The sequence below is a fragment of the Thunnus maccoyii genome, chromosome 1, assembly GCF_910596095.1.
Source record: "Thunnus maccoyii chromosome 1, fThuMac1.1, whole genome shotgun sequence".
In the NCBI taxonomy this organism is placed as follows: domain Eukaryota; kingdom Metazoa; phylum Chordata; class Actinopteri; order Scombriformes; family Scombridae; genus Thunnus; species Thunnus maccoyii.
The window spans coordinates 34,860,786-34,885,370 of NC_056533.1; the positions used below are offsets into that span (position 1 = coordinate 34,860,786).

At 40.9% G+C, this 24,585-nt stretch overlaps 1 protein-coding gene across 7 annotated transcripts in view; it reads right to left on the reverse strand.

Annotated features, from left to right (window-relative positions):
• LOC121903750 (C-myc promoter-binding protein-like) overlaps positions 1-24,585 on the reverse strand; it is an 82,961-nt gene that overhangs the window by 24,789 nt on the left and 33,587 nt on the right. For 5 of the 7 annotated variants that reach the window (XM_042424567.1, XM_042422951.1, XM_042421469.1 and 2 more), the window contains exons 7-19: positions 24,277-24,343; positions 24,038-24,096; positions 23,666-23,810; positions 23,039-23,214; positions 22,413-22,513; positions 21,389-21,604; positions 17,885-18,030; positions 17,507-17,545; positions 10,377-10,510; positions 8,071-8,203; positions 7,166-7,372; positions 6,894-7,022; positions 1,675-1,816 (exon numbers count right to left, since the gene is read on the reverse strand). In XM_042424567.1, the coding sequence (XP_042280501.1) occupies positions 1,675-1,816; positions 6,894-7,022; positions 7,166-7,372; positions 8,071-8,203; positions 10,377-10,510; positions 17,507-17,545; positions 17,885-18,030; positions 21,389-21,604; positions 22,413-22,513; positions 23,039-23,214; positions 23,666-23,810; positions 24,038-24,096; positions 24,277-24,343 (1,694 nt within the window). The remainder of the gene's footprint in view (positions 1-1,674; positions 1,817-6,893; positions 7,023-7,165; positions 7,373-8,070; positions 8,204-10,376; positions 10,511-17,506; positions 17,546-17,884; positions 18,031-21,388; positions 21,605-22,412; positions 22,514-23,038; positions 23,215-23,665; positions 23,811-24,037; positions 24,097-24,276; positions 24,344-24,585) is intronic. The other 2 variants (XM_042423740.1, XM_042422248.1) reach the window with 1 other exon arrangement.

Below are 24,585 nucleotides of genomic sequence, written 5' to 3' on the forward strand. Positions count from 1 at the left end.
GTTTCATAACATTTCCTAAAATGGAAATGATGTGCAACTGTAAATACTTAGGAAGGTTTATATGTAAATTGGTGCTAATTACAGGGGAAAACAGAGACTCAGCTGGTACACTTCCAGTTAATTAACTCCCATCAACTGGTCTCGTAACTTTGGGGATCTTTTAGTGTCAGTGCACAGCAGGTCAGGTGAACATGCACAAATGTGAAAACTGGTCTACGGTTATTTGGGGAAGTTTATACAATCGAGTTTCCAATAACAAATGAATATCAACTCGGGTTTAAATGGATCTAAAACATGTAAGATTGAGTGTTGACCAGTATTTTTTAGAGGTGAACGCTGCACCATTACTGTCACTGTGAAAGCACAATATATATGATGTGTGCAACAGGAGTGGAGGGAGAAGTGTGTGAGAGGTTGGGGGAGTGCGTTATAAATTATGTCATCAGTAGCAATCTGAAATACTGAAGAGAAAAATGAATCTGTTGGTGATTTGTGTGTGTGTGTGTGTATTTGATGTGTTATCTGCGTGTGTGTTTTACAGGAACCTTTGTGTCGTTCAAACAGAAATCACCTCTGAACTCAGCTGAGGAGCTTTTTAAGAGCACGATGCTTATGACTGGTAAGAGGGAGAATCTTTAAAAAAGCAGGGGGGGATTAGCAGGACATGGATTAGCATGCACTGGGTGTGCAGGTGTTCAGTAGCATGCGGGGGGGTTAAATCACACATGTTCATACAGATGTGTTTCGTAGTTTACCTTTTCAAGTCTGACAGGTTTCATTGAAGAAACGGTGGACTGAACTTGAGATTCTTCAGATCCTTTGTCTTTGAACGGTTTATTGCTAAGTGCTAAAACGAGGTCAACAGAACTTACTTTTGATTCTTTTAGACCCTTCGACACTCACATGATCTGACTATCCTCGTTAGCAGCTAGCTTAATTTGTTTATTCATATTGACTAAGCACATCTACCTGCTAATTTTCACCACAGTTAACTAATAACATCTGAAGATGCAGGTGACATTAGCAAGAAAGCTTTACCAGAAGATCATCACTGACTTGTCTTATGTTCAATTTCTTTTTAAGAACCCATCAACCCCAAATCACACTAAAAACATTCTGCATTTATTTAAAATTGTGTCTCTGCCTGTAGTTTTGACAGGTGAGAATGATGCTACGCAAAATTACAGAACAGCTACTAGCATCTGAACATGTGACTTTGTCTTTCTGAACAACTACAAACTGTCAGCAGAGACTAAATGTTGCATCTGATAGTAAAGTAAACTGTACTGAGACCAAACTACAAGCTTGACTGCTGCTAAAATCACCAATCTGTTGTCTGTTCTTAACCGGTTTGTGCAAATTACAGAGAAGAGTGCAGACAGACAGGCACTGGGATTAGGAAGTATCTTAATTCACATGTGGTCACGCAGTTGTAACCTTAACAACCTAATTAAACCAATAAAATGAAGTTAAATTACTTAAGAGCAACTTAACATAAGTTAATCATATGTAAAGTCATTTTATTTTACTTTTAATTGTTTCTGGTCACAAATATAAAAACCACAGCTTTGTAAACCTGTCATGTTTGTGGGGGTCAGATTCTCTTAATTAACAAACAACAGACAGTTAATTAAGTCAACGAGGACATGCAGGCTTGTTATGGATCATCGCTACCTGACAGCGGGCTCTGAGTGAGGGGGGCGTGTTTCCGTAGCGCCCGCTTGAACTGGGCCACACCCAGAACGACATTCCTCAGCTTCATCCACAGGAAGTATCCTCCTCTGGTGCTGGACGGCCACGTGCTCTCCAACACCGCCTGGAACACGGGGAGGAGGAGGAGGAGGAGGAGGAGGAGGAGGAAGAATATTAGGAAAGGATGGCAGGAGGAGGAGGAGGAGGAGAGGACTGAAGGACAAATGCTTCTGCTAAATTACTTTTAAAAGTCCTTCACTTGACTTTTTGTAGCAGAGTCACTTAATTTATAATTCAAATCATGAAGCGTATGGAATTTTTTTTTTTTTTTTGTATTTCAAAGATCACCATAAAATATTCTTATATTCTTATTCAGTTTAACATTTTGAAGTCAGTGGAATAAAAAAAACCCCAACCAAAATCATCTTGAGGGAATTTTTGATCAAAAGGCTTTAACTGCAGTGGTGTAAGAGCCACAGTCACACTCAACATCCGAAAAGGAAAAAGAGACTGCAGCTGTTGGTGGCCAAGTCACGTTCGACTGTCTCTGTCTGCTCCTAAAATACACTTCAGAAGCCTCCCGAGAAAAACATGATTGGTATGCCACTGAACGGGGTTTATTATGCCGGCTGCTCCTCCGTGAAGGCTCCCAGAGATTTGGACCAGGTGAAACGAGGCTGACCTCCTCAAGATGTTGCCCGGCGAATGTTGCGATAACAACCTTAAAGACGAGAGCCTGGTGACGGGACGCTCCCGGAGATAGGACGTCGATTCTTTAAACGCAGTTTTTTTATTTAAACCTTTCATGCATGAATTATGAAATCACAGAGTATTGTTGTTTATTTTTACTCTGAAACAAGTGAAAAATCATGCCAATAACTTTTGTTTTCACCATGCATCAACGAAGTAAAAAGTGATTCATGGAAATCAATATAAGGGAAAAAAACATGTTTTTATATATATTATTTTACTACTAAGGGACATTAAATAACAACAACAATAGAGGGACGTTTATAAAAACATGTCCTTGGCCCAATAGGCAGATTATATACCCTTTGTTGCATGACGTCCACTGGAGAGGACAGATTTACAAGAAAAATGTTATTAAAAACTTTATAAAAGTATTTCTAACATCTTATTTATCTGCTTTTTTTCTCTGAGTATAAAAGTGTTTAACAGATATTCCTGAGCTACTTGGTGCATTTCCTCCACCTTACACCATTATGAATTTATGATTCAATATCTCAAAATCACACAGAGAGTCAAAAATGATATTCAGATGGAATTGTAGAGAACGCTTTGGGGGTTCAACGCCTGTTATTTGGGTCTTGAATGGTTATAAATTGCTTCCAAATATCTGTGCATGAAAGGGTTAAACACAGACGAGATTTTCATTGCAGGTTTGTCAGTTTCAGTCACAAGTAAACCTCCGTTATCTTAGCAGTGGATTCAAAAACTGGTCTAAACCTTCTATTTAATAAAAGGCCAGTATCAGCCTGACTTCCTTCCCTTGTCAGGAAGCAAAATGTGAAGCCTTCTGTTGTGCAGAATATTTATTTCCACACACACAAATGTGCACAAAAGGAGCCATTGATAACACTGAAACATTACAGTGCAGATCGCAGCGCTGTTTGTTTTTGTAGTGTTTTCGAAACCCGACGTCGCTGGAGACAGAGACGTTTTATTACGGCTTCCTGCTGTGATGTGAACGGCCGTGACTTTCCCAGACCGACGCTGGCTCGACCTGATGATGTTGCAACTTTTTGGTTTGTTATGGTTGTTTTTCTTAACGACTGAACTGTCTGGTTTCTCAGTCTAATGTGAGAAAAAGGAATTGATTCATCAATATCAAAGAGATTCAATGACTGGTGGAAACGTTTAACTATGTTTTTAACATTCTTGAGTTGCATATAATAATAACAAGCTGATGTCTGGTTGGTTATTTGGCAGCTTTGTGGGGTTTTTTTGTGATGTCTCTTGATAACCTTTCATGTTGAGTGAAAGTTACTGTTGTTCAGCTTTCTTCTTCATTCTTACAGTATTTCTCAACGCTACGGAGTGAAGGAACTTGCATCGAGTCGTGCTCACGTTGAGTCCTGTTCTGCAGGGATACAGGTTTATTTAAACTGTGAATGACAGGCAGCCACAGTCACGGATAACTACAGCAAGTTATGTTCTTTACTATTTCAGAAGGATTTTTAGGTCAGATTAATTATATGTCAGTTTTCTGGAGATGCTGACCATCTTGACTTATCTTTAATGTAGTATTTTTGAAAATAAAAGTTCATTTTATTCAAGCTAAGCTCAGAGGCATTCGGCTCACCCATCCTTGGACTTTGGATGTTGTTTTTGTCAGCGGAGGAATCAACCACCTTCTGCCTCCGAGCCTTCTTTCTATTTACCGAGATGAAATAAGATCCTCCGAGGCATCAAAACACACACCGGAGTAACCTTTACTACGGCCTTGTCTCCTGACAGGCTGGTCCCACATCAGCCAATTTACTTTTATGCTCCCTGGGTTGCCAGATCAGGGACAGGCTGTGACGATAACAGAGCCACGATTCATCCTGACACCTGTGATCACACACACACACACACACACACAACGTCAAACAACCTTGGGGGGGAAAACTGCAAATGCCACCGATGTTTCTTTTTATCTGAAAGCCGAGTGTCTGCCGAGGCATTAAGGTGATGTAGTGTCTCTGCCGGCTAAGTACCGACCCGGAGAGGAATGAATTTTGGTGATGAAGCAACCGAGTACTTAACGCAGCTATTGTGCATCATGAATAAACAATAAACATACAAGGCTGCAATCAGTCTGCGCTGTGAAATAACTTAAATAACAGTTTTCTAAGATTTTAGCTTAACTTTTTGAGAAACTGTATCTGATGAGCGTCTTTAGGTGTCATTTGGAAGTCAGTTAACTTGACGTTAATGTCATATATAAGAAAAACTTTTTAGAATATCGTACAGTGAGTCATGATGTTTCTCTGTAGCAACATTGTAGAGCTGTAATTAAAGTTTATTGTCATTATCAATTAGTCTGTTGATTATTTTCTTGATTAACAGATCGATCATTTGGTTTATGAAATGTCAGAAAATGGTGAAAAATAACTGTTTATTGTCCTCAAATGTCTTCTATCAACAACCTAAAGAGATTCAGTTTAGTATCAAAGAAGAACAAAAAAAAAGACTCTAAACTATTTAACCCTCTCATCCATAGTGGTCACTACAGTGGACAGTATATATGCATGGGGGTTTTGATGGTATAGTTGCACATCAGCCACCACAGTGGACTCTAGTGTGTCATCTCATACTCTGCCATTCATTGGCCGGCCTTTGTAAGTGCAACACAAATTTCTCAAAACCAAGATGGCCGTCCAGGTGGAGACGCTCAGCAGCTCAGGAATATCTCGCCAATCCTTCTATGGTAGTTGACCCTTGCAGGTAAATAAAATTTTGTAACATCAAGTAACAACTAAAGAGTAATATAATTGTTAAAATTTCCAAGTATTGATTGTATGTTGGGAGAAAATGACATCGGATATCATGCATCGCTGGCTATATTTCAACTACAATTATACTTTTACTGTGACTTTGTTGTTCATCTGGAGTCACTTTTTTGGCTGTAAATCAATTGATTTATATTATCAGAATGTAACTTGCAGTTTTAGGGAGCTGAGGATCCTGAGGATGCTGAGTGAACGCCTGGCACCTCTAAAGACTGTGTGACGACCCCTCCGCTCCACTCGGTGCTCCTGCGTTCCGTTTGCTGGTTTCCTTTTGTCTTGCAGGATCCGGGGCAGGGCGGAGGATCGTCATCGCCATCATGAGCCACACCTGGGCCCAGTGTGGTCGTGACTATAAAGCTTGGCCTTCTACAGAGTTTCTCTCTCCTCCTTCATCACAACTCTTCCATCCCAAGCGCAGCGCGGCACACACGCACACCCACACATGCCTACATTACTGATTACTGACTTCCACGTTTTTCCGTTCTCATTTATTATTTTGTAAATAAACACTTATCCTAACTCGTCTGGTTTCCCATATTTTGTCGCAGCCTATGAGCCGGGCTGTGACAGTCTGGATTAGAAAAGAAGGATCTTCTGCATTTCAAGTCATCTGCAGCTCATGTGCTAATAAATGCAGTAAGTCGGCGGGAAGAGGCTGAGGAGTCAGGAACAAGGTTCAGTGGTTTTGCATCGCATTGAACAGTATTAGAATATGTTAAAATATGTTAAAACATTAGTTTAACAGCTTTGAAAAAATATATATTTATAGTTTTCAAATAATATACAATTTTATTCATTGGTTTGTTAAATACATATTCCTAAAGTTGAAAACTAGGTGGACATGTGAAAAACTTAAAAGAAAAATGAAGTTTTTGAAGGAGAATAAAAACACTGACTGAGGTATAATATTCATAATTCATGCATGAAAGGGTTAACTTTCTGTCGATCAACTAATCAAATAACAGACTAACTGTAGCAGCTCTACACTACTGACTTTATAGTGACTTTATCAAACTTTTATTTTTTCCATCATGTCTTCTATTCCGCTCGCAGCATCTTACTTTCTCTTATATTCAAAAGTGAGTAATGGTATTTCCCTCAATAGTAGCCCATCAGTATAATAAGAGTAAAGGGACTGTTTGATTTGAATAGTAGCCAATCCTCCAGGCTTTTATAGCTTTTATCGTTCCAACTCGCTTTTCATACATCACAGTTGATGGAAAAGGAGTCTCCCATTGGACAAGCTTCCAGGAGATTTGTTTGACATTCGCCTGTCATGGGTGTGTTCACATATTCGTGAAACATTGCGGCAGAATCAGCAGAATATTAATAACAAATCCACCTCCGGAGCACCACGTTAGTACTTGGAACTCCCAGCACTAATATATTTTTATTAGCGCCTGTATAAAACTGCACTGCACTGGGTAGTTACTGGCCATTTGCACCAAACGCTAACCATTAGACCGAGACCTCTTTTTGTGAATAGGCAATGGTGTAAATCACAGATGTGGATTCTGGTGACTTGCCAAAAGAAATAATGTCCTGTCTCTTAAGTTATTTGCTGACATAAATAAAAAAAAAAAAAAAAAGCCCCTGACCTTCACTGGCAGATTTACATCACACCACTTTATCACCCGTCCATACTGTAACTAAGTTTGGCTTCGCTGTGATCAAAGGTGTATGTACCTTGTTGTAGTAGCCGTAAGTGATGGCGTTGGGGTGGACGCCAGCCTTCTTCATCTCAAAGAGGACTCTGACTGCCAGGACAGGCTGGCCGTACTGTCCACACAGCTGCATCAGCACCCGGTAGCAGACCTGCGTATGCACATGTATGACTGTTTTGGCAGGAAATCGACCACTTGATTGATCTAAAATTAGTGCAAAATAGTCTAAAATCTACAAACACAGCATGCATCTGGTTGTTTGGTTGAATAAATAGGTATTTTTTGGGAATGTACCTCATCGGGTGGCTGCAGTTTCTTAGCCTGCATCTTTCTAAGGACGTCGTAGGCGGTGCGAAGCGCCCGCACCTTGGAGTGGCACACCTTCACGTACGCTGGCAGACAGATGAACCACAGGCCGTAGCAGTGACGGAGCAGGCACTTGGACCACATCTGGGGGATGGATGAGTACTTCTTGGCTATCTTCTGGGCTGATTTGATTTCCTGCGGATGAAGAGGAGGGTTTGGAAAAAGAAGTTATTTAATGCAAAATTCAGGCAAATGGATACGTGGGACTTTCAGTTGGAGATAATGTGTGTGTGTGTGTGTGTGAAGTAGCAGCAGTCACTCTAAATCTTCAGGCTGAAATCTATGCTTTTAACCCTCCTGCTGATTTCCCATCGACCGTGCAACTTTTTGTCCTCTCGGGTCAATTTTGACTCGGGAGGACAAAAGTCCACAGATGCCATAAATTTTAATGAAACACCCAAAATTCAATGAAAGTAGTGATCATTACTTTTACAAAGTGTGTGGTATGGAACCATCCATGTGATTTTCAGGCAATTAGATGAAAGAAATCAATATTTCTGATATAAAAACATTTGAAAACGGGTCAAATTTGACCCGAGGACAACAGGAGGGTTAAACATGTACTTCCCATCCCCCTTTTTATGTTCTTACTACTATAACCAAAAGAAATACAACTCTATTTCCTTAGTTGTGTTATTTTTTTAAATATGTGGCAGTTTTTGATGTGTTAGACTGTCAATTACATAATAAAAAATGTACTCCTTTATGCAATTTTGGAGATTCTACTTTTATTCTGCTGCAAGTTTGGCAACACTGTAGAGCATCAGCTTAACACCTAAACAGGTAAATTAACAAATCCATGTTTGACAGTAGTGAGTTACTGCTGCGCTGACCTGCTTGGTGCGTCTAAACATGGGTGCAGGGCTGGTGGGACAGCTGTGCCGAGCGGCGAGTCTGGAGGAGGGGGTCCGCAGGCCCTCCACGGGGTCGAACAGGTCAAGACTTAACACCGGGAAGCCATCGTATCTGATGGACAAACATACACATAGACACACAGTGAGACAAGGCAGATATATTCAACTAAATCAGACCTTTGCACATGTCTGTTTAAGATCATGAGGAGTAAACCAGCACTGAGCAGTAATTTTGACTTCTTCCAAGGTTACAGTGATCATAAATACGCTTGGCTTGGAAATATCTACAAAGAGCTTATAAAAAAAAATTCTGGAAAGCTGTTGGTCATTATGGATTATTAGGGGAGCTTAACTTAAGTGGTACTGAAAAAATCTCTTGGCATCAATTATTTAGAGTGAAACATGACTGCAGAATACAAATTGCACATATTCTGATCCACTCATCCACTCCAGCAGGCAGTCGTGCTCGGTTTGGTCCCAGTGAGGGAGCCGGACTCCTGCTGGTCCTCTATCAGCGATTCCAAGAATTAATTAACCGACTTTCATCTGGGTTTATTATTCAGGTTTTTCCATTTATCCCCGCTGTTAGGAATGTCAGTCTTGTGTTGGTTAGTCTCATGGAGGATGTCGTGTACGAAGATGGCACTTAGTAGAACATCTTTTCTATTTAGAAATACTATTAAACTTGTTTGTTTACAAGTTTCACATTAAGATTAAAAAGCTTAAGAGCCTGTTGGATGATTAAAGGAACAACTTAGCCCATGATTAATGTCACTAGTAGTTTAAGTAATTCCTTTTGCAATTTCTGGTGTCATGGTTCTGTTACAGTGACTCACTGTAAAATGTCAAAGAGTTGTGAGGATGTTACTGAAACAGAAAAATGTATCTAGAATCTTCTTCTTTAGACTCATCCATTTCCATCTCTTCCTGTCCTCTGAATCTTCCTCTGTCTCATCAACCACATGCATGTCTTCCCTCATCATCTTCATAAACCTCCTCTTTGGCCTTCCTCTTTTCCTTTTGCCTTGCAGCTCCATCTTCAGCATCCTCCTCCCAATATAACCAGCATCTCTCCTCCTCAAAGCTCACTTACTCCTTGCTAATCCACCGCACTTCCTGATTCACTATCCCCACATTATCGCACCTTCTCTCCCCTCAAAGTACTCCTTCCAACTTCTCAACACAATCTCCTCACTAGTCAGCACATTTCCATCGCTATCCTTCATCACCCTAACCTGCTGCACATCCTTCCCAGCTCGCTCCCTCTACAAGTCCTTTTCTCCTTCTAGAGTGTTCAACCTCTCATACAACTCACCATACGCCTTTTCCTGAGCCTTCACCACGTCTCTCTTCACCTTACGCCCACATCTCCTTGTACTCCTGTCTACTTTCTTCATCTCTCTGGCTATCCCACTTCCTCTTCGACAATCTCTTCCTCCATATACTTTCCTGTTCTTTCTCATTCCACCACCAAGTCTCCTTGTCTTCCTTCCTCTGTCCAGATGACAAAACAAGTAAATTCCTAGCTGTCTCCCTCACCACGTCTGCAGTAGTTACCCAGCCATCTGGCAACTGTTCACTACCACCCAGCGCCTGTCTTAACTCCTCACTGAACTTCCACCATTTGATCCTTGACTCTGCCTTCATTCTCTTCCTCTTCTCAGTCTCCAAATTCATCCTACAGACCACCATGCAACGCTGCATCGCTACCTTCTCCCCTGTCACCACCTTGAAGTCTCCAATCTCTTTCAGACTGCACCTCCTGCATAAGATATACTTCACCTCTGTGCACCTTCCTCCACTCTTATACGTCACCCTCTGCTCCTCTGTCTTCTTGAAATACGTATTCACCACAGCCACTTCCATCCTTTTCACACAATCCACCACTCTCTGTCCTCTCCTTGACACCGTACCTGCCCATCACCTCTTCATCACCTCTGTTCCCTTCACCAACACGCTCCAATCACCCGTCTCTCCTCTTTGGGTACACTCTCCACCACTTCATCCAACTCACTGCAGAATTCTTCTCTCTCTTCCGTCTCGCACCCTACTTACGGGTCACATGCTCTGACAACACTCATCATCGCACTTTCAATTTTTCCAGCTTCCTACTCATCACTCTGTCCGACACTCTTTTCACCTCCAACGCTCTCTTGACACACTCTTACTTCAGTGTCACACCTTCCCCATTTCTCCTCCCATCCACACCATGCTATGCTATGGTTCGGCAAATTGTATTTAGAATAAAGCACAGAAGAATTTTTCTTTCTTTTTTTTTTTATTACCTGTAGCAGAGTGGATGTTCCTCCCCCTCAGGCAGAGGAGACATCTCTGGAGGTGTGATGAAGACCGTGTGCTCACTACGCTGGGATTCATCAATCTCTATCAGCCTGGTCTCCTCTGGCCTGTCACTGTCCACCTGCGGAACAGACAGCACACAAACACAAATGGAGATGTTTGGGTCGTGGCGCCGTGACCCTTCATCTATCACAGCTGATGGGAACAGGGAGTAACTAACCCGTTAGAAAGGTGGGAACTTCAACACAGCACTTGACATTATGGCCTGTAATAAATATTTCAGTGTTTGTATGGAAAGGTCGTGGCCTGACATAGGCCGATTCACCTTTGAAAAAAACATTTCTTTTTTTTTTTACTGAGACACAATTCTGAAACAGCTTTGTAGCTGTCACTCTGATAGCAGGATTTGTACAAAATGAGTCTGGGAGAGCGGAGAGAGGGTGATAGCAGGTGACCTAGATTTTTCCCAAGTGAACACGCTTCATATTTTCTTTCTTATTTTCTCTTGTTTGAGGCTTCCTCTCCCTCTCCCTCTCTGCTGCCTCCATTTATCAACACATGCACACAAAGAGCCTCTGCAAAGCAATTCTCCATTTCAGTTCTATTTGTCTCCTATAATGCAATATTTTGTTTACTGCCTTCCATAAAATTTGTAAATGTTAAAAGGCAGAATAACAACAAAACACAGTACATACTGTGCTGTACTATAAGACATCAGGGTACAAATTATGGGTAAAATTAATATATTGATAATAAATACAACTTCAAAATGTTTATATAATCCAACATCTGGGAGGATCTGTAAAATATTCAGCAATTTAGAATTATATAAAGTTGGAGGACTGATCTCAATAAAGCATTTTTGTAAAACTTTGTTGTGTTCAAGCCCAAGCTGAGATACGTGGGTCATTATTGGGTAATTGGGTAATTATTTCAGACTTAAAAAATCTCTTGCAGAGCCACAGAAGACTTTATATAACTGTTCCCATAACTGGTAAACCAATTTTGATTTTGGACATGTAAAATTAGTTAGAGTTGAGCTTTTAAGAATAAACAGAAATTAAATTCCATCAAAGTCCTGCTGCTGTGATGAGTCCGTGTGAGAAAATAACAGGCTTTTGACTGACATTAGGTTGATTTAAGGTACAAGCGGAGCAGAAATGTTGAAAACTGTGAGAATCTTAACGGCACAGAGAGGATTTATACTGTATCGTTGGAAGACATATCAATAAGTCCGGTCAGTGTGTGTCGACTTCATAAATCTAAATTTACACCTTGAGGGAGTTGGGTCGGTGTGTGTGAGCAGCAAGTTTATTCTGCTGCAGATATCTGTGATAGTAGAGTGAATATATAAAACCCATATTTGTATGGAAATAATCATCTGGCTCTTATATCCATGTATTCATCGCCGTCGTACTATAGAATGAGCAGATTCCAAAATTTCAGAGTGGATTTGTACTTTTTTTTAAACTATTTGACAGCACAATGAAATTCCACTTTATATCTACAGCTGAACTAGAATAAAACATCACACATTTCTTTCTAGAAAAAGAAGAGTAGCAGGTACGTGTAACTATAAAAACAGCTATAAATAATATCTGATCAAACACTTTAGTAGGGCTGTAGTCTCCCAGTCAACTGGTCGATTAGTCGGTCGATATGCTCTCATCCGACCAAATTCTCATTGGTCGAATAGTCTCCATGTTCCTTTCATAAGGAAAAAAGTGCTACATCAACAGCCTTCCAGGATTAATCCATTATTTCCTGCAGCGGGAGGAACAGACTAACAAACTACCTGTGAAAAACGGGGGTGTATTCAAAACACCCCCGTTGTTTTCACGACTTTGAACTCGCCCAACCTAACGGAGACTGCTGGGTCTAACTGTACTCAACGTTTACTGAACGTTTACTGCATCAGTGTTTATCCTATTATTATAACAACGAGAACCCCTGCCAGGTCAAAAAAATATTTTTTAATGCCAAAAAATAACGTCAAATATCCATTAATTCGGAAATCAATAGCGTTTGGGAGTCTCTGTGCAGCGCTGCTTCGGTACGTGAGTCAACCTCTGTGTCGTTGCCTGGGAAACTATTGGTAGCGTAACTCCGTTAAGGAATACGTCATTGCGTAGCATGTTTGCGTAGCGAGTGGGAAAGAGTGAGCGGCAGGAAAGTGACGGGGGATGTGAGCGGAGCAGAGGAAACGTTTAGCGGTAAGTTGTCAGTCTGGCAGTAAATGTACAGTACAGACTACAGTGTGTCAGTTAAGAAATTCTAAAAAGTCACGTCTGTTGTTTTCCCAAGTGCTGGAAAAGTGAAGGGGGTTAGCTCCAAAGTTGGCAACAATCGATTAGCCTAACCTGAAAAGCTAAACAGAGAAATAGAGAACAGAGAAATGTGCACTCTGTCCCGTTACATCCAACCTCCCCGCGACTAATCGATTTGTTGAAGATTATGAAAGATTTCAATCGACCAAGATTTTCTTTGGTTGACTACAGCCCTACCATTTTGAGACATGCCATAACCACAATCAAGCTACCAGCTATCAAGATCAACAAGTCATCATACCACGTCATTAAATCAGTGTGTTTTGTGTTTAAATTAACACTTAACAGAAGTACAATCTAGTTTGGAAAAGTGTTTAATACAAGCCAGCAAACAACTTGGTGGGAGCATTAAATTACTGCAAAGCTCAGTTTCTAAACAACAAGTTTTAATGTCGTCAGAAGATAAATGGGGGATGGCACGAGGACTCTGCTGCTCACTTCTGGTGTAAATATTTACTTCTGGATGGATGTGGTGAAGAAAAGTGGTCTGATTTGCATAAGAAAAGGTGCCAGAAAAACACATCTAGGAGGCAAAATGAAACTGTGAATTATGTGGATGTCAATAAGATTTCCAGTTTCCAGAATGAATCTTGAAGCAGGAGGTCGGAGCTTTATGGCGGACATAAAAAATGAAGGGTCATGGAGGGAGGTATCATAAATTAAGAAGTGCTTAATGACAAGCTTTAGCACTACAGTACAAGCAATGATTTTATTAATAGTGCATGGAAGGGAAGTGAAGCACTTGCTGAAAGTTCATAATTCAGTGTAGTTAGTCTGATAGCGATTAAAGTTTGATAATGACCTCAGTCAGAACAGTAAAGTGCGGCAGACTGAAACGTCTGCTTCTTGATGCAGGCAAAAGCTTTTTAGGCTCAGAAATCTGACATTATTTCTCTTTTGTCAGCACATCAAACATTATTATAATGTTCTGTGATGGTTGTCTGAGTGCAGATTAAACCATAAAAGTACAATATCTAGATAAAAGTAGAACCACTGCTCCTTTGCATCCGAGGGAGTCAGTAGAGATAGTTCATCTGCATCTGATGCCTCGACCAATCAATGTTGGTCAATTATTATATTACTTATAAAATGTTTGTTTGATGCTGAAAACATCTGAGTTAAATAACTAATATCTTAGACAATATTAGGTCAAATAATGGCTCATGGGAAACTTTGAAACATGATTTTTTTTCTACTATTTATTTAAATTTTTTGGATCTTGTACTTGAAGTTAAACCTGCAACAATTAGTTGAATAATCAATTAGTTGCCAACTATTATCACCAACTATTTTGATGAACAATTAATCATTTTGAGTCTTTTTCTCTCTTTTTTTTAGGAAAAAAATGTCCAAAGTCTCTGATTCCAGCCTCTTAAATGTGAATATTTTCTAGTTTCTTTAGTCATCTATGAAACAGTAAACTGAATATCTGACTATCTAATGCTGGTCGAGACAAAACAAGGCCTTCGAGGACGTCATCTTGGGCTTGATCAACATTTTTCCCAATTTTCTGACATTTTATGGCCCACAAAAGTAATTAATTAATTGAGAAAATAATTGACAGTTTAGTTGTTAGTTACGGCCCTACTTGGAGCGATTTTATTAATGATAATAAAGACATTTATCATATTGGTAGTATGATGTTGCCAAGTCACCAGGACTCCTGCATCTTTGCTGTCTCTACATAAAGGACAACTTCCTTTATATGTTGATATATAATATCAAATAAATTAAATTTTAGACTCAACTAAACAATCTAAAATATTCCGATCTAGACATTACTGGCAGTTCTGCCACCGCCAGCAGGTTTCAGTTCAACATTTTGTTGCTGGTAGTATTTCTACAGCAGTTACAGCTTAACTGACATCATTACATCCACCCACCACTTTGTCTGATCTGTGTCCAGGCAAATATTGGCAGGCGTCTCTTATCTCCTCTGCAGATTCCCTTGTTAGAGCATTATCAGTGCGTACTACTTCATTACAGCTGTTTTGTGATTGTTGACTTGTGAGTTTGTACACCTCCATGATCAGCTCACTGCTAACCAATTTAGCCACTTTATTAGCAATCTTGAGCCAATTTTTTACTCAAGGATGGCTTAAAGCGCCCTGCTCCACACTTAAACCTGGCGTGATGAATTTTAAAATCGCTTTTCAAGCCTCCAGGAAAGTTTTACAAATATTAAACCCACATGGATTAAAAAATTCATAATACAAAGTGTAATAATTGATCTTATTTGCTGTTTAAGATGTCCTGTCAACACTTTTATATGGACTTTTTCTTTTTAATGGCAGTCTACGAGGAGAATGGGATTTTTCAGCCAGGGATTTTTGGCCGGTGGGAAAAACTGGCAGCAAAGACGGAGCGGTGCTGAGCTCCGTTAATACATCCATGATTCAAAGTAACTGCTGAACCATTGTAACTGAATTACTGTTGGGATAAATGTTAAGTACTGTATGCTTCTCTTTTTACTTCTTTTGGACTCATTGTGTATGTTTACTAGAGTAGTTACAGTGTTGTACTTCTTATAAGGACTTAATGTTGATTTTTACAGATAATATTTTGTTTCTTCTTCATCTGACAGCTAGTTTATACTCTTATGAATCCAGTTTCCTTAACCTTAACCTCAGTTGTTTATCTTTTTTTTACAAGAGCTGAGAGTTTTGTAGTCTTCCACCCACATGCTCAAACATAATTTATACCTGTGGATATTCAAGCAAGTAGTTTTTTTGTTGTTTAGTAGGAGACGACCTACGTTACTCCACAGCGACTTCAGACAGCTGTGATTATAAGGAGGCAATCTGTCTGAAAAGCAGGTCTGCTGTCAGTTCACACATCTGAGAGCGATCAGCCAGACAAGACCAGCGAGATGAAAACATCTCTCGATGAACATTTCGTCTGAATCAGACGGGGGGAAACTTTACGAGAAGCCGAGTCCAGGAGAGAGAGATAGAGAGAGAGAGTTTGACTGCAGATTAGCTTGTAAAGTTAACGCAGAGACAACTGTGGTTTCATATAAACCTGGTCGTTTACTCCTCACTAATATATTCAGCCAAAAAACATCTACTGACAGCTTGTTTAAAGAGACACTTCCTGTCTGTCACGGCACTAAATAGTGGCCCCTGATCCCAATATTTCTTTTCATTCACATTTGATATTATTTGGAAATCCAGCTGTGAAGTCAAAACACCAGGAAGCCGGGAGAAAATTCAGGGATTTGGGGGCTCTATTCAGCTCCTTCACCAAAATCCAAAACACATAATTGCGTTTCTATTACTTTAATTAGTGTCTATAAATGTGCATTTCTTTCAATAGGGGGACTAATAATAGACAACAACTAAAGTTATTAATGTTTTCAGATTGTAAACAGCTGTAAAACAAACCTTAATCATCAATTATCATCAGATGAGACACACACATGACATGCATCTCACTCACCTGTGATTTTTATCTTTATTAAATTACTGATCAGCCACATATAGAACCCTTAAATTTCACAGTTTCATTTTTAATTTTCACCACTTTCAATTGTTTTAATTATACTTCATTTGCATGATTAGTTTGTCTTTTGTCTTGTTCCCCTGCTGGATTCAATTAGTTTTACTGCTGCAATGAACTACTTTGCCCACAGGGATTAATATATCTTAACCTTATCTTTCTGTATGGGACTGCTGCTCTGCGTGTGTGTGTGTGTGTGTGTGTGTGTGTGTGTGTGTGTGTGTAGTAGAGTGTGACGTGTGTGTGTAAGAGCGGAGCGGAGCGGTGCGGTGTGTGTGTGTGCTCTCTCTCTCTCTCTCTCACTCCTAGAGAGTACATAATGTAATCCAGCCACGGTGCAGAAACACAGTCGGGAGGATTTAATCGCCCGTGGAGCTGACACACTCGGAGGACGAGGAGACCAGCGCCCCACCACAGGCCTTGGGAAAACAGGGGGGGAGGGAGGGGGGGAGGGTGTGGATGCTGGCCTTTGGATTCACTTCCACCGTGTCTCAATTAAAGACAGAACACACACACACACACTCATTCGCAAGTAATCCAAGGACAGCCAAGTCCATTTCGGAGTCTCTTACGTAGAAACCGGTGACCCACGGATGTAACCGCGGGGGGAAACTGAGCGACCGTGTGCGACTTTAAGACTGCAAACACAGAAACTCAATCCTTCAACATACAAGCAGCGGCGCGGTCTGAGTAACCCGTCAGCATGTGGGGGTCAAACCACTCAAAATGCTCCCAGCGGAGGGACGGAAGACACATCCGCAGCCTCTTCATGGCTCTTCATATTGTCACACTGGGAGTTATGAGCCCAGGGGATGTTTATATATATATATATATATATTAAAAAAAAACTACCTTCAAGCTCCATTAGTACTCCAGAAATCACTGAAGCACTGAAAGCCCTTACTCACTCAAGTCATGAAAAATTGAGTAGAGAAATCTTGAGAAACTGTGCACACAGTGTTTATATGGAACTGTACTTTCTCTATCTCAGGACAAAATGCTGTTGCAGCAAATCTGATGCGGACAGTGAATACTCAGATATTCTTTTAATATGGAAAGAGTCATTTAGATCATACTTATGTGAGTGGAAATATAATGTGAAAAGCTGCAGGGGTGGAGGGTTGTCTGAACGTGCTTCTAGGATTCTAGGAGAATATTTTAAGAGCTATTTTGATCTTTAATAATATTTCTGGTACCATGCACCATGCACAAATCCCCCCCCCCCCCCCCCCAAAACAAAATGTACCAGGAACAGGCGAGAATCTACCAAATACTTAAAAGAACAGACTTACCTTGCTTCCTTTGTCTGCACTCCGCTCTGAGCTGTAGAGCTGCTCGCAAAACGAGAGGCAGAAGAGAAGAAGAGAAGAGAGAAAAACTCAAGAAATGTAAAGAGGACAGAAGAGAAGCAGGTTCTGGTTGAAGACAGCTAAAGTAACACAGGAGAGAATGGAAACTACCGACACTAATATAAGTGGAACACAGAAAAATAGAGCCAAATCCAAATTAAGGAAGACTGAGATGAGTATAAAATTAAAAGAAATGGCCTGAGGGAATAAGGCAAAACCTGTTTCAATGTTCATTTGTGAACCTATCCTTTAAGTCCCCTGCATCAAAATGCATATATAAATATTAAAATATGTCATCTATGATTTAAATAACAAGCTCACTTTGTCCACGCAGTCGTCGAAGAAGGCCAGGCTGGCGTCTTTGTCGCTGACGAAGGAGCACTCCTCGATGAAGCGGATGAACATCTGGGTTTTGGTCATCAGCGAGTAGAACTTCTGGTGCGAGCGATCGCGGCTCTTCAGGAAACCTGAGGACGTAAATGTTTAGCCGTTACAAGTGGCGCGCTAATCTTAGCTTCTTATCTGACACAAAAGGAGGAATGATCAGTATTTAGTTCAAAACATAGCAGATTTATTTACATTGCTCAGCTCATTTCATCTACTAGAAAGACATTAAGCCTTCACACAAGAACTACTTAAGGACTTTCTTCCTGAGGTGTGCAATATTGTGGTTAAAAAATCCATTATCTCATAAAAAAAAAAAAGCTCTATACACACATGACTTCCATTTGTCTTGGTTGGGATAATGCGAGCCAACAAGATGTTATTAGTATAATGGCCAATTTAGAGTGTACGACAACGTGGTGGATCGCTTCCTTAATAGACGCTGAAAGCAGCTTAAGTGACTGATAAGCCTCTGCTGTTGTGAGACTGAGAGCAGCAGGATGGATCGCAGCGGTCCGACAGCACACAGATGGAAGCCAAAACACTGGCGTGACTTCCTGCAGAGAAACACTTCCTACAGCTGATAAATATTTTAATCCTGACACTGCCTGCGTGCAACCTGGACCGTCGTTCTGAGTGATCTCCTCTCATCTGCTTCGCTGTACAGATACTACGGTCTTACTAGAGAGCAGCGTCTGGGTGCAGGAGGCTTGTTGAAACTCCAAACTAGTGATTTAATGGTTAGTTAATTTATTCATCACTGAATCCACAATCAGAAAAACAATCAGTGATACTTTTCCTACATTTGCTGGTTACAGAAAAGTTTCCTGCTTATGTCTATAATCTTATTTATTTAGTTTTTTTGCCGCCTTTTCCCTTTGTCCAATTTGTTCTGTTTGGACACTGCTTTTTTTTTTTTTTTTTTTAAAGGCAGAGCAACCAGCTGAATGTCTTCTGATTTTCTTGCTTTTTTTGGCTTCATATCATTGCAAATTTAATACAGTGAAGCTCTGATCTATCATTATGTGGGACAATTTGTAGACAATTTGTCATCAACCAAAAAAATCAAATGCATGTAATGAAGCATGTATAAGCAACTGACAACATCTGGGTCAAAACGAATAAGAAAATATATATATTTTCGAAATTGTAACAGTAATACAATAGTATAGTGGTGTGTTAGATGAGCCTGCACTGACAAACAAGAACAAATTAGTGTCAGTTGACAAAACAGTCTCACCTCAAGGTCCATTTAGTAGCTGTTCCGGAGCTTTCAATCAAATTAAATCAAGCATCCTTCCTGAGCAGATGGAGTTTTTCCACTTGTCGTGGTATGAAACGGCTCCAGAACAGCTACTAAGTGACCCCTTTGAGGTGAGATCGTTTTGCTTTTTCCGAGGTTGAGATTGAACTTTGAAGCCGACACGGACAAGAAGTCCTTAAAGTGCATCAACAATAGAGCTCACAAACCATATTTAACACTTACATTATCTGTTAGGTGCCAAATTATTCTATTATTATTATTATATTAGCCAACAGCTCACAACCACAGACAGATACACTAGAAGGGACTTAGTTACCAACAGTTAATTACTCTAAAATTTGTACATCTGCTTAATTGTTTATGTTCGTTTATCATCTGTCTTCTGAGGTTTTCTTGGGATTATCTAAGAAAAGGTGAATACAGATGCAGTTTGCATGTAATCATTGGATGTTTAACTGAGAACAACATGATCACATAGTGGAGGATCCTTTTTACAGGGCGGCAGGTAGAAATAAAGTCTAGTCTCTAAGGTTATTCTGTAATTTCACATTAATGTTGTACCATTAAGGTTATTGAGTCCAGTAACCTCCAGCTGCCAGGAGTTCATACACATGATGCACAAGCTGTTACATCTTTCCTCGAGTCATTATGTAATGTACTAGAGCGCTTTTTAAGGAGAGCCATTTCTGTTTGCTATATCATATAATTCACACCGGACACGACCTTGGCAACAGCTATTCTCTAGCGGAGCCGCCGTGATATCACACTAACTCATTTCAGCTGCGATGTGAACCGGCTTTCACGGGCTACGGTCCAGAGGCTGGACCGAGGCTTCAGGAGTATTTAGCAGCTGCGACGCTAATTCAAAAACAGCCTTGAACCTCCAGCATCTTCTCAAACCCCCAGCCTTCTTACTCAAAACTGTTCCTGTGTATATTTACTCAGAGGTGGGGACGGACACTTATGAAACCTCATGTATTAAACAACACCATCTGTTTTTGAAGCTGGCCAGCTGTGGAGACGAGGCCGCTTACAGATGACGCAGTATCGGTTTATATATTCATCGGCTCATTAGCGTTAATCATGCGCTGTAACTGTGCGACTGCGGCTCGAACTCAACTTTCTTTGGATGACATATTGATCTGATCATAATGGTCTTCTGTTTAGGTGGTCAACGTGCTCAAACACTCGCCCTCAGTATTCAGGGTACTGTTGGGTTTCTCCGCTTTCAGTCCCTTTATTAGATGATTTAAATACAAATCAGCCCGACGTTTGGTCTCCAGGACCTCGACAGACAGAGAGGTGATCTAGAGAACTGACAGCAGATGAGACGTCACCCTCTAAGTGATTTGTAGATGTTTATAGAAAAAGACTGGACGTTTCTCAAAGAGCTCAGACTGAGTTGGGAACTAAAGCTGTCAAGCAGGGACAAGTAGAGCTACTCTAGACGATATGTGCGACTGGGCTCTACCAATAAACTTGACTGACTGAGATGGACTGAGCCCTTTATTCCACTAATGATCGGAAAAAGAGCTCAATCAGAATAATGCACAAAAAATCAGCACAAGCAAAAAAAAAAATATCTGCCTGAAAAGTTGTGTTTTTTTTGTCCAAAAGAAATATGATTCAGTTTGAAAGGGTTGGTTTAAACATTTTACAATCCCTCTGCAGTAAAGTTCAGTCTTGACCTTGGAAAAAATAATCTTGATTCAAGCTTTTGCATTATTTTACAATCTATTCATCAAAAGATGCCAAAGCTCCTTCTGAGTATATTATGTTCAGTTTCCATGAGCTTCAAAATCATCTCTCATTTCTCTTTTTTTTTTAAAAAACTGCAGCAGGAGTTAAAAGTCTATGGTGGACCAGCTGAATTTGATCTTTCTGATTACTAAACAGGAAATCATAGGAAACCATCTGAGATCATGTAAACACTTTGATGGGAATCATCGTTCAAAATAATTTCTTCTGTAGAAAAAAAAATAAAAAATGACTCATGTAACTGCAGTCAATAGTGCATTTGATACCGTTCCAGTGTGAGGAGTTTGAGGGGGTTGCTGGGAAAAACAACAGCTGTATTGATCCTTTTCACCCCGTTTCCTCTGTGACTTCGTTATCCGGCCGACATGCCGCACATGGACACGGATAGTTTCCATGGTTTTGGCACCGAGTTCACATACCTTGCAGGTCAAATAGGGAGCTAGCGTCTGTGGCTTTCTCAGAGGGCGCCTGGGTGATAGGTCGCAAGAAAGAACGGTAACCCTTCAAAATGGCCGCCATGAAGCGCAGGAAGGCTTCCTGGATCTCCAGCTCCACCGTGTGGAGGCTCTTCCCGCAGCTCAGCTCCGACGAGTCGCTCATGCTCATCTCCAGCAGCCCGTCGGGCCGATACTGACCTGGAGACACGTAAAGAAGCAGCTGTCAGTACGTTAAGGCTGAATCATCACTTCAAACTGAGGTTGATCATTTGTTTTTAGTCCTATCCGCCGCTTTAGGCATTTAAGTAAGTATTCGGATTAGGATAAGAATTCCGTGATTAGAATAAATAAACTCAAATTGATACCCCCTCCAGTTTCCAGAGCTCCATGAGGCTTAAAGGTCTGGACTAAAAACCTCTGGCAGACATATCAATATTCAGCACTTCTAGCAGCGACTGGGTAGATTTTCAACTTCACTGGATCAGAAAATTCATTTATTCAATTTCTCCAGCTCAATAAGCAGCAATTTTCATGGGTCTCTCAGCGAGCGTGCTCCAGGAATAGCAGAGAAAAGTTGACAATAATACAATGAGCACCGCGGCGGGGCAGACTGGGTAATTAGGAAATTATACTATGATGGGATTATTGCTGGCTTTCAGTTTGTTATATGGAGAGCAGAACGGTACGGATTGAATGGAGAACTAATTGTTAAGACAATAGAATAAAACAGTTCTGAGTCCAAAACTAAATATGACGAATGAAGCATAACACACTCTGTGAGGACCTTAATTAGCCACATATTTTCTTTCACTTTTGATTACATTGAGTGTCAGGAAAGGTGCTGTAGTCATGCAGTCTGAGAACATAATGATAGAGGAGATTAATTCTACTTCTACCAACTGCTATTAAACTCAAGACTACAAAAAAGCAACAACCGCTAAGTTACCTGACGGATACATTTTTTTAAAATGCGCCACCGGTTCACGTACGGAGCCCAGTTACTCACCGTCAACCAGCTGCTGGTAGAGATTGCTCAGCACATTCATTAGGTTTTTACAGGCTTTCTTTGGCAGGATCTTCCATGTGAGGGCTCGCTTATCTTCGTTGCTGGAAAAGCAGAAGCATACAAGTACTCTGAGCTCTGGAGAGGCTGAGAGGCCAAAACCAACACGCACCGCGGTCGGGTCGGGGGTGGGGGTGGGGGGGGGGGGTGGGGGGTGGGGAGGGGGAGTTTAGACCACCCCAACGCTGTGTCTGGATGGTAATGAGGCCAAAAGTGATGTGAACCATTACTGACTTTACCTGACACACCAGAAAATTGCATTCTCTTCATATTAAAACAAGACTGACACTACAAAAATAACCATTTCCACCCGAGCTTCAGGAAGAAAACGGCCTGATGTCTAAACTTAGAACTCATGATCTGGTAGTTATGTGGTCTGGGGGTGAAAAAAAAACAAAAAAAACACAAGATGCAGCAAATGCAACACTGTTGAGCTCTTAGCTAGAACGCTACACAGTATATGTACTGCTCATATGATGACGCTATAAAATAGTAACGTAAATTTCTACAATAGCTTGGCTGAATAACGCCACAGCTACGGGATGGTTTTGTTTGTTTATGTTGCTCACTGGAAGATGGTGTTCGTGTCCAGATCCACGCAGCTCACATCCGGCGGGGGGTCGTAAAGGTCAAAGTAGCGAGAGTCCACTCCGACGATGAACGGACAAGGGGCGCTCAACACATCGGCCAGCGCCAGAGGGCACAGAGGAATATACGGGCACGGCCAGTGGAAGGGGAAGATCATCTGAGGAGGAGGAGGAGGAGGAGGAGGAGGAGGAGGAGGAGGATGAAGATGAGAAAAAGACAGGTTTAAAGTTCCAGTGACTTTCCAGAAGTTGCGATGCTTCCATGACTACAAGATGTTATATGTTGCTGGTTTTATTCATGTTATTTTAAAGAGTTAAACATTCTGTCGAAACCACATCGTAATGACATAAATTAAAAGCTTCCTGCTTCCTGACTTGCATTCCCTCGTTTCCCACACAAAGTAGGAATTTCACTGTTTCCACAACTGATGGTGACCACAGTAATTATTGCATTACATATAAGACATTAATAACTATCGGTGCAGCGGTTCAGTAAATGTAAAAGAAAGAAAATTATATTTAGAAAAGCCAAAAACAAGGTAGCAGCATGAAGAGGGAAGTGAGCCCGGTGAAGGAGGGAAGGAGACAGGAAACCATTCTGTGACTTACAGACACCAGAGCTTCAGTGACGCTGGTGAGTACGGCGGGTCGTAACGAGTGGACCAGGATCTTATGTTCGGTGACGGCAAACACCAGCAGGGTGACGGCGTTCTCTGGTCCGAGGTTCTGGAGCAGCGTGGAAAATCGGCCGCCGCTACAGAAAACAACACAAAATGTGCAACAACAGTTCAACAAAATATTCACACTATGCACGATATTTCTACGACGTCCTGCAACAAGCTCAGATCAGTGCATTAAATGTAAACGAAGATAAAGGACATACACTGCATCCTTGCGTCAATCCCTTTAAATCTGAGCACATAATTAGCGGTGATGATGTCACACATCACCTGAAAAATCCGTGTCCACAGCTGCTCTTACCTGAGCGGTAAAGGAGAAGACACCGGCTGGCTCAACATCAGGCTGTCATGAGGAGAAAGCTGTAAAAAAGCTGGAAAGTGAGATAAAAACCCCACCGAGCAAAACATGTCTGTACTTCATCTATAATGGAGGACTTAAACTAACCCACGGGCAACACTATTTTCTGCAAAATAATAATTACCCAGTTCTAACATGCACCATTACACGACAAAACAACACAGGGAACAACTTAAACTTACCTGTACCAGGATGCGAGGCCTCTGAGAGGAAGGGAAGGGAACTTTGTGCATAAAATGAGAGATGTGCCTGTGAGGAAGAAGAAGAATTAGGATGTGAGGCCAAAAATAACAGCAGTGGGCGGCTGAATAATCAGTCAATGCAGCCGTATTAGACGGGTATGAGTTGCGAGCAGCAGTAAAACATGAAAAGCATGAATGTTCTGTCTCACACCACCTGACCAGGTCAAGTAATAATCCAAAATAATGCAACTAAACCCTCTGACGATTGGTGAAGGCTTTTATTATATGGTGCGTTTTCTTTTCCTTGAT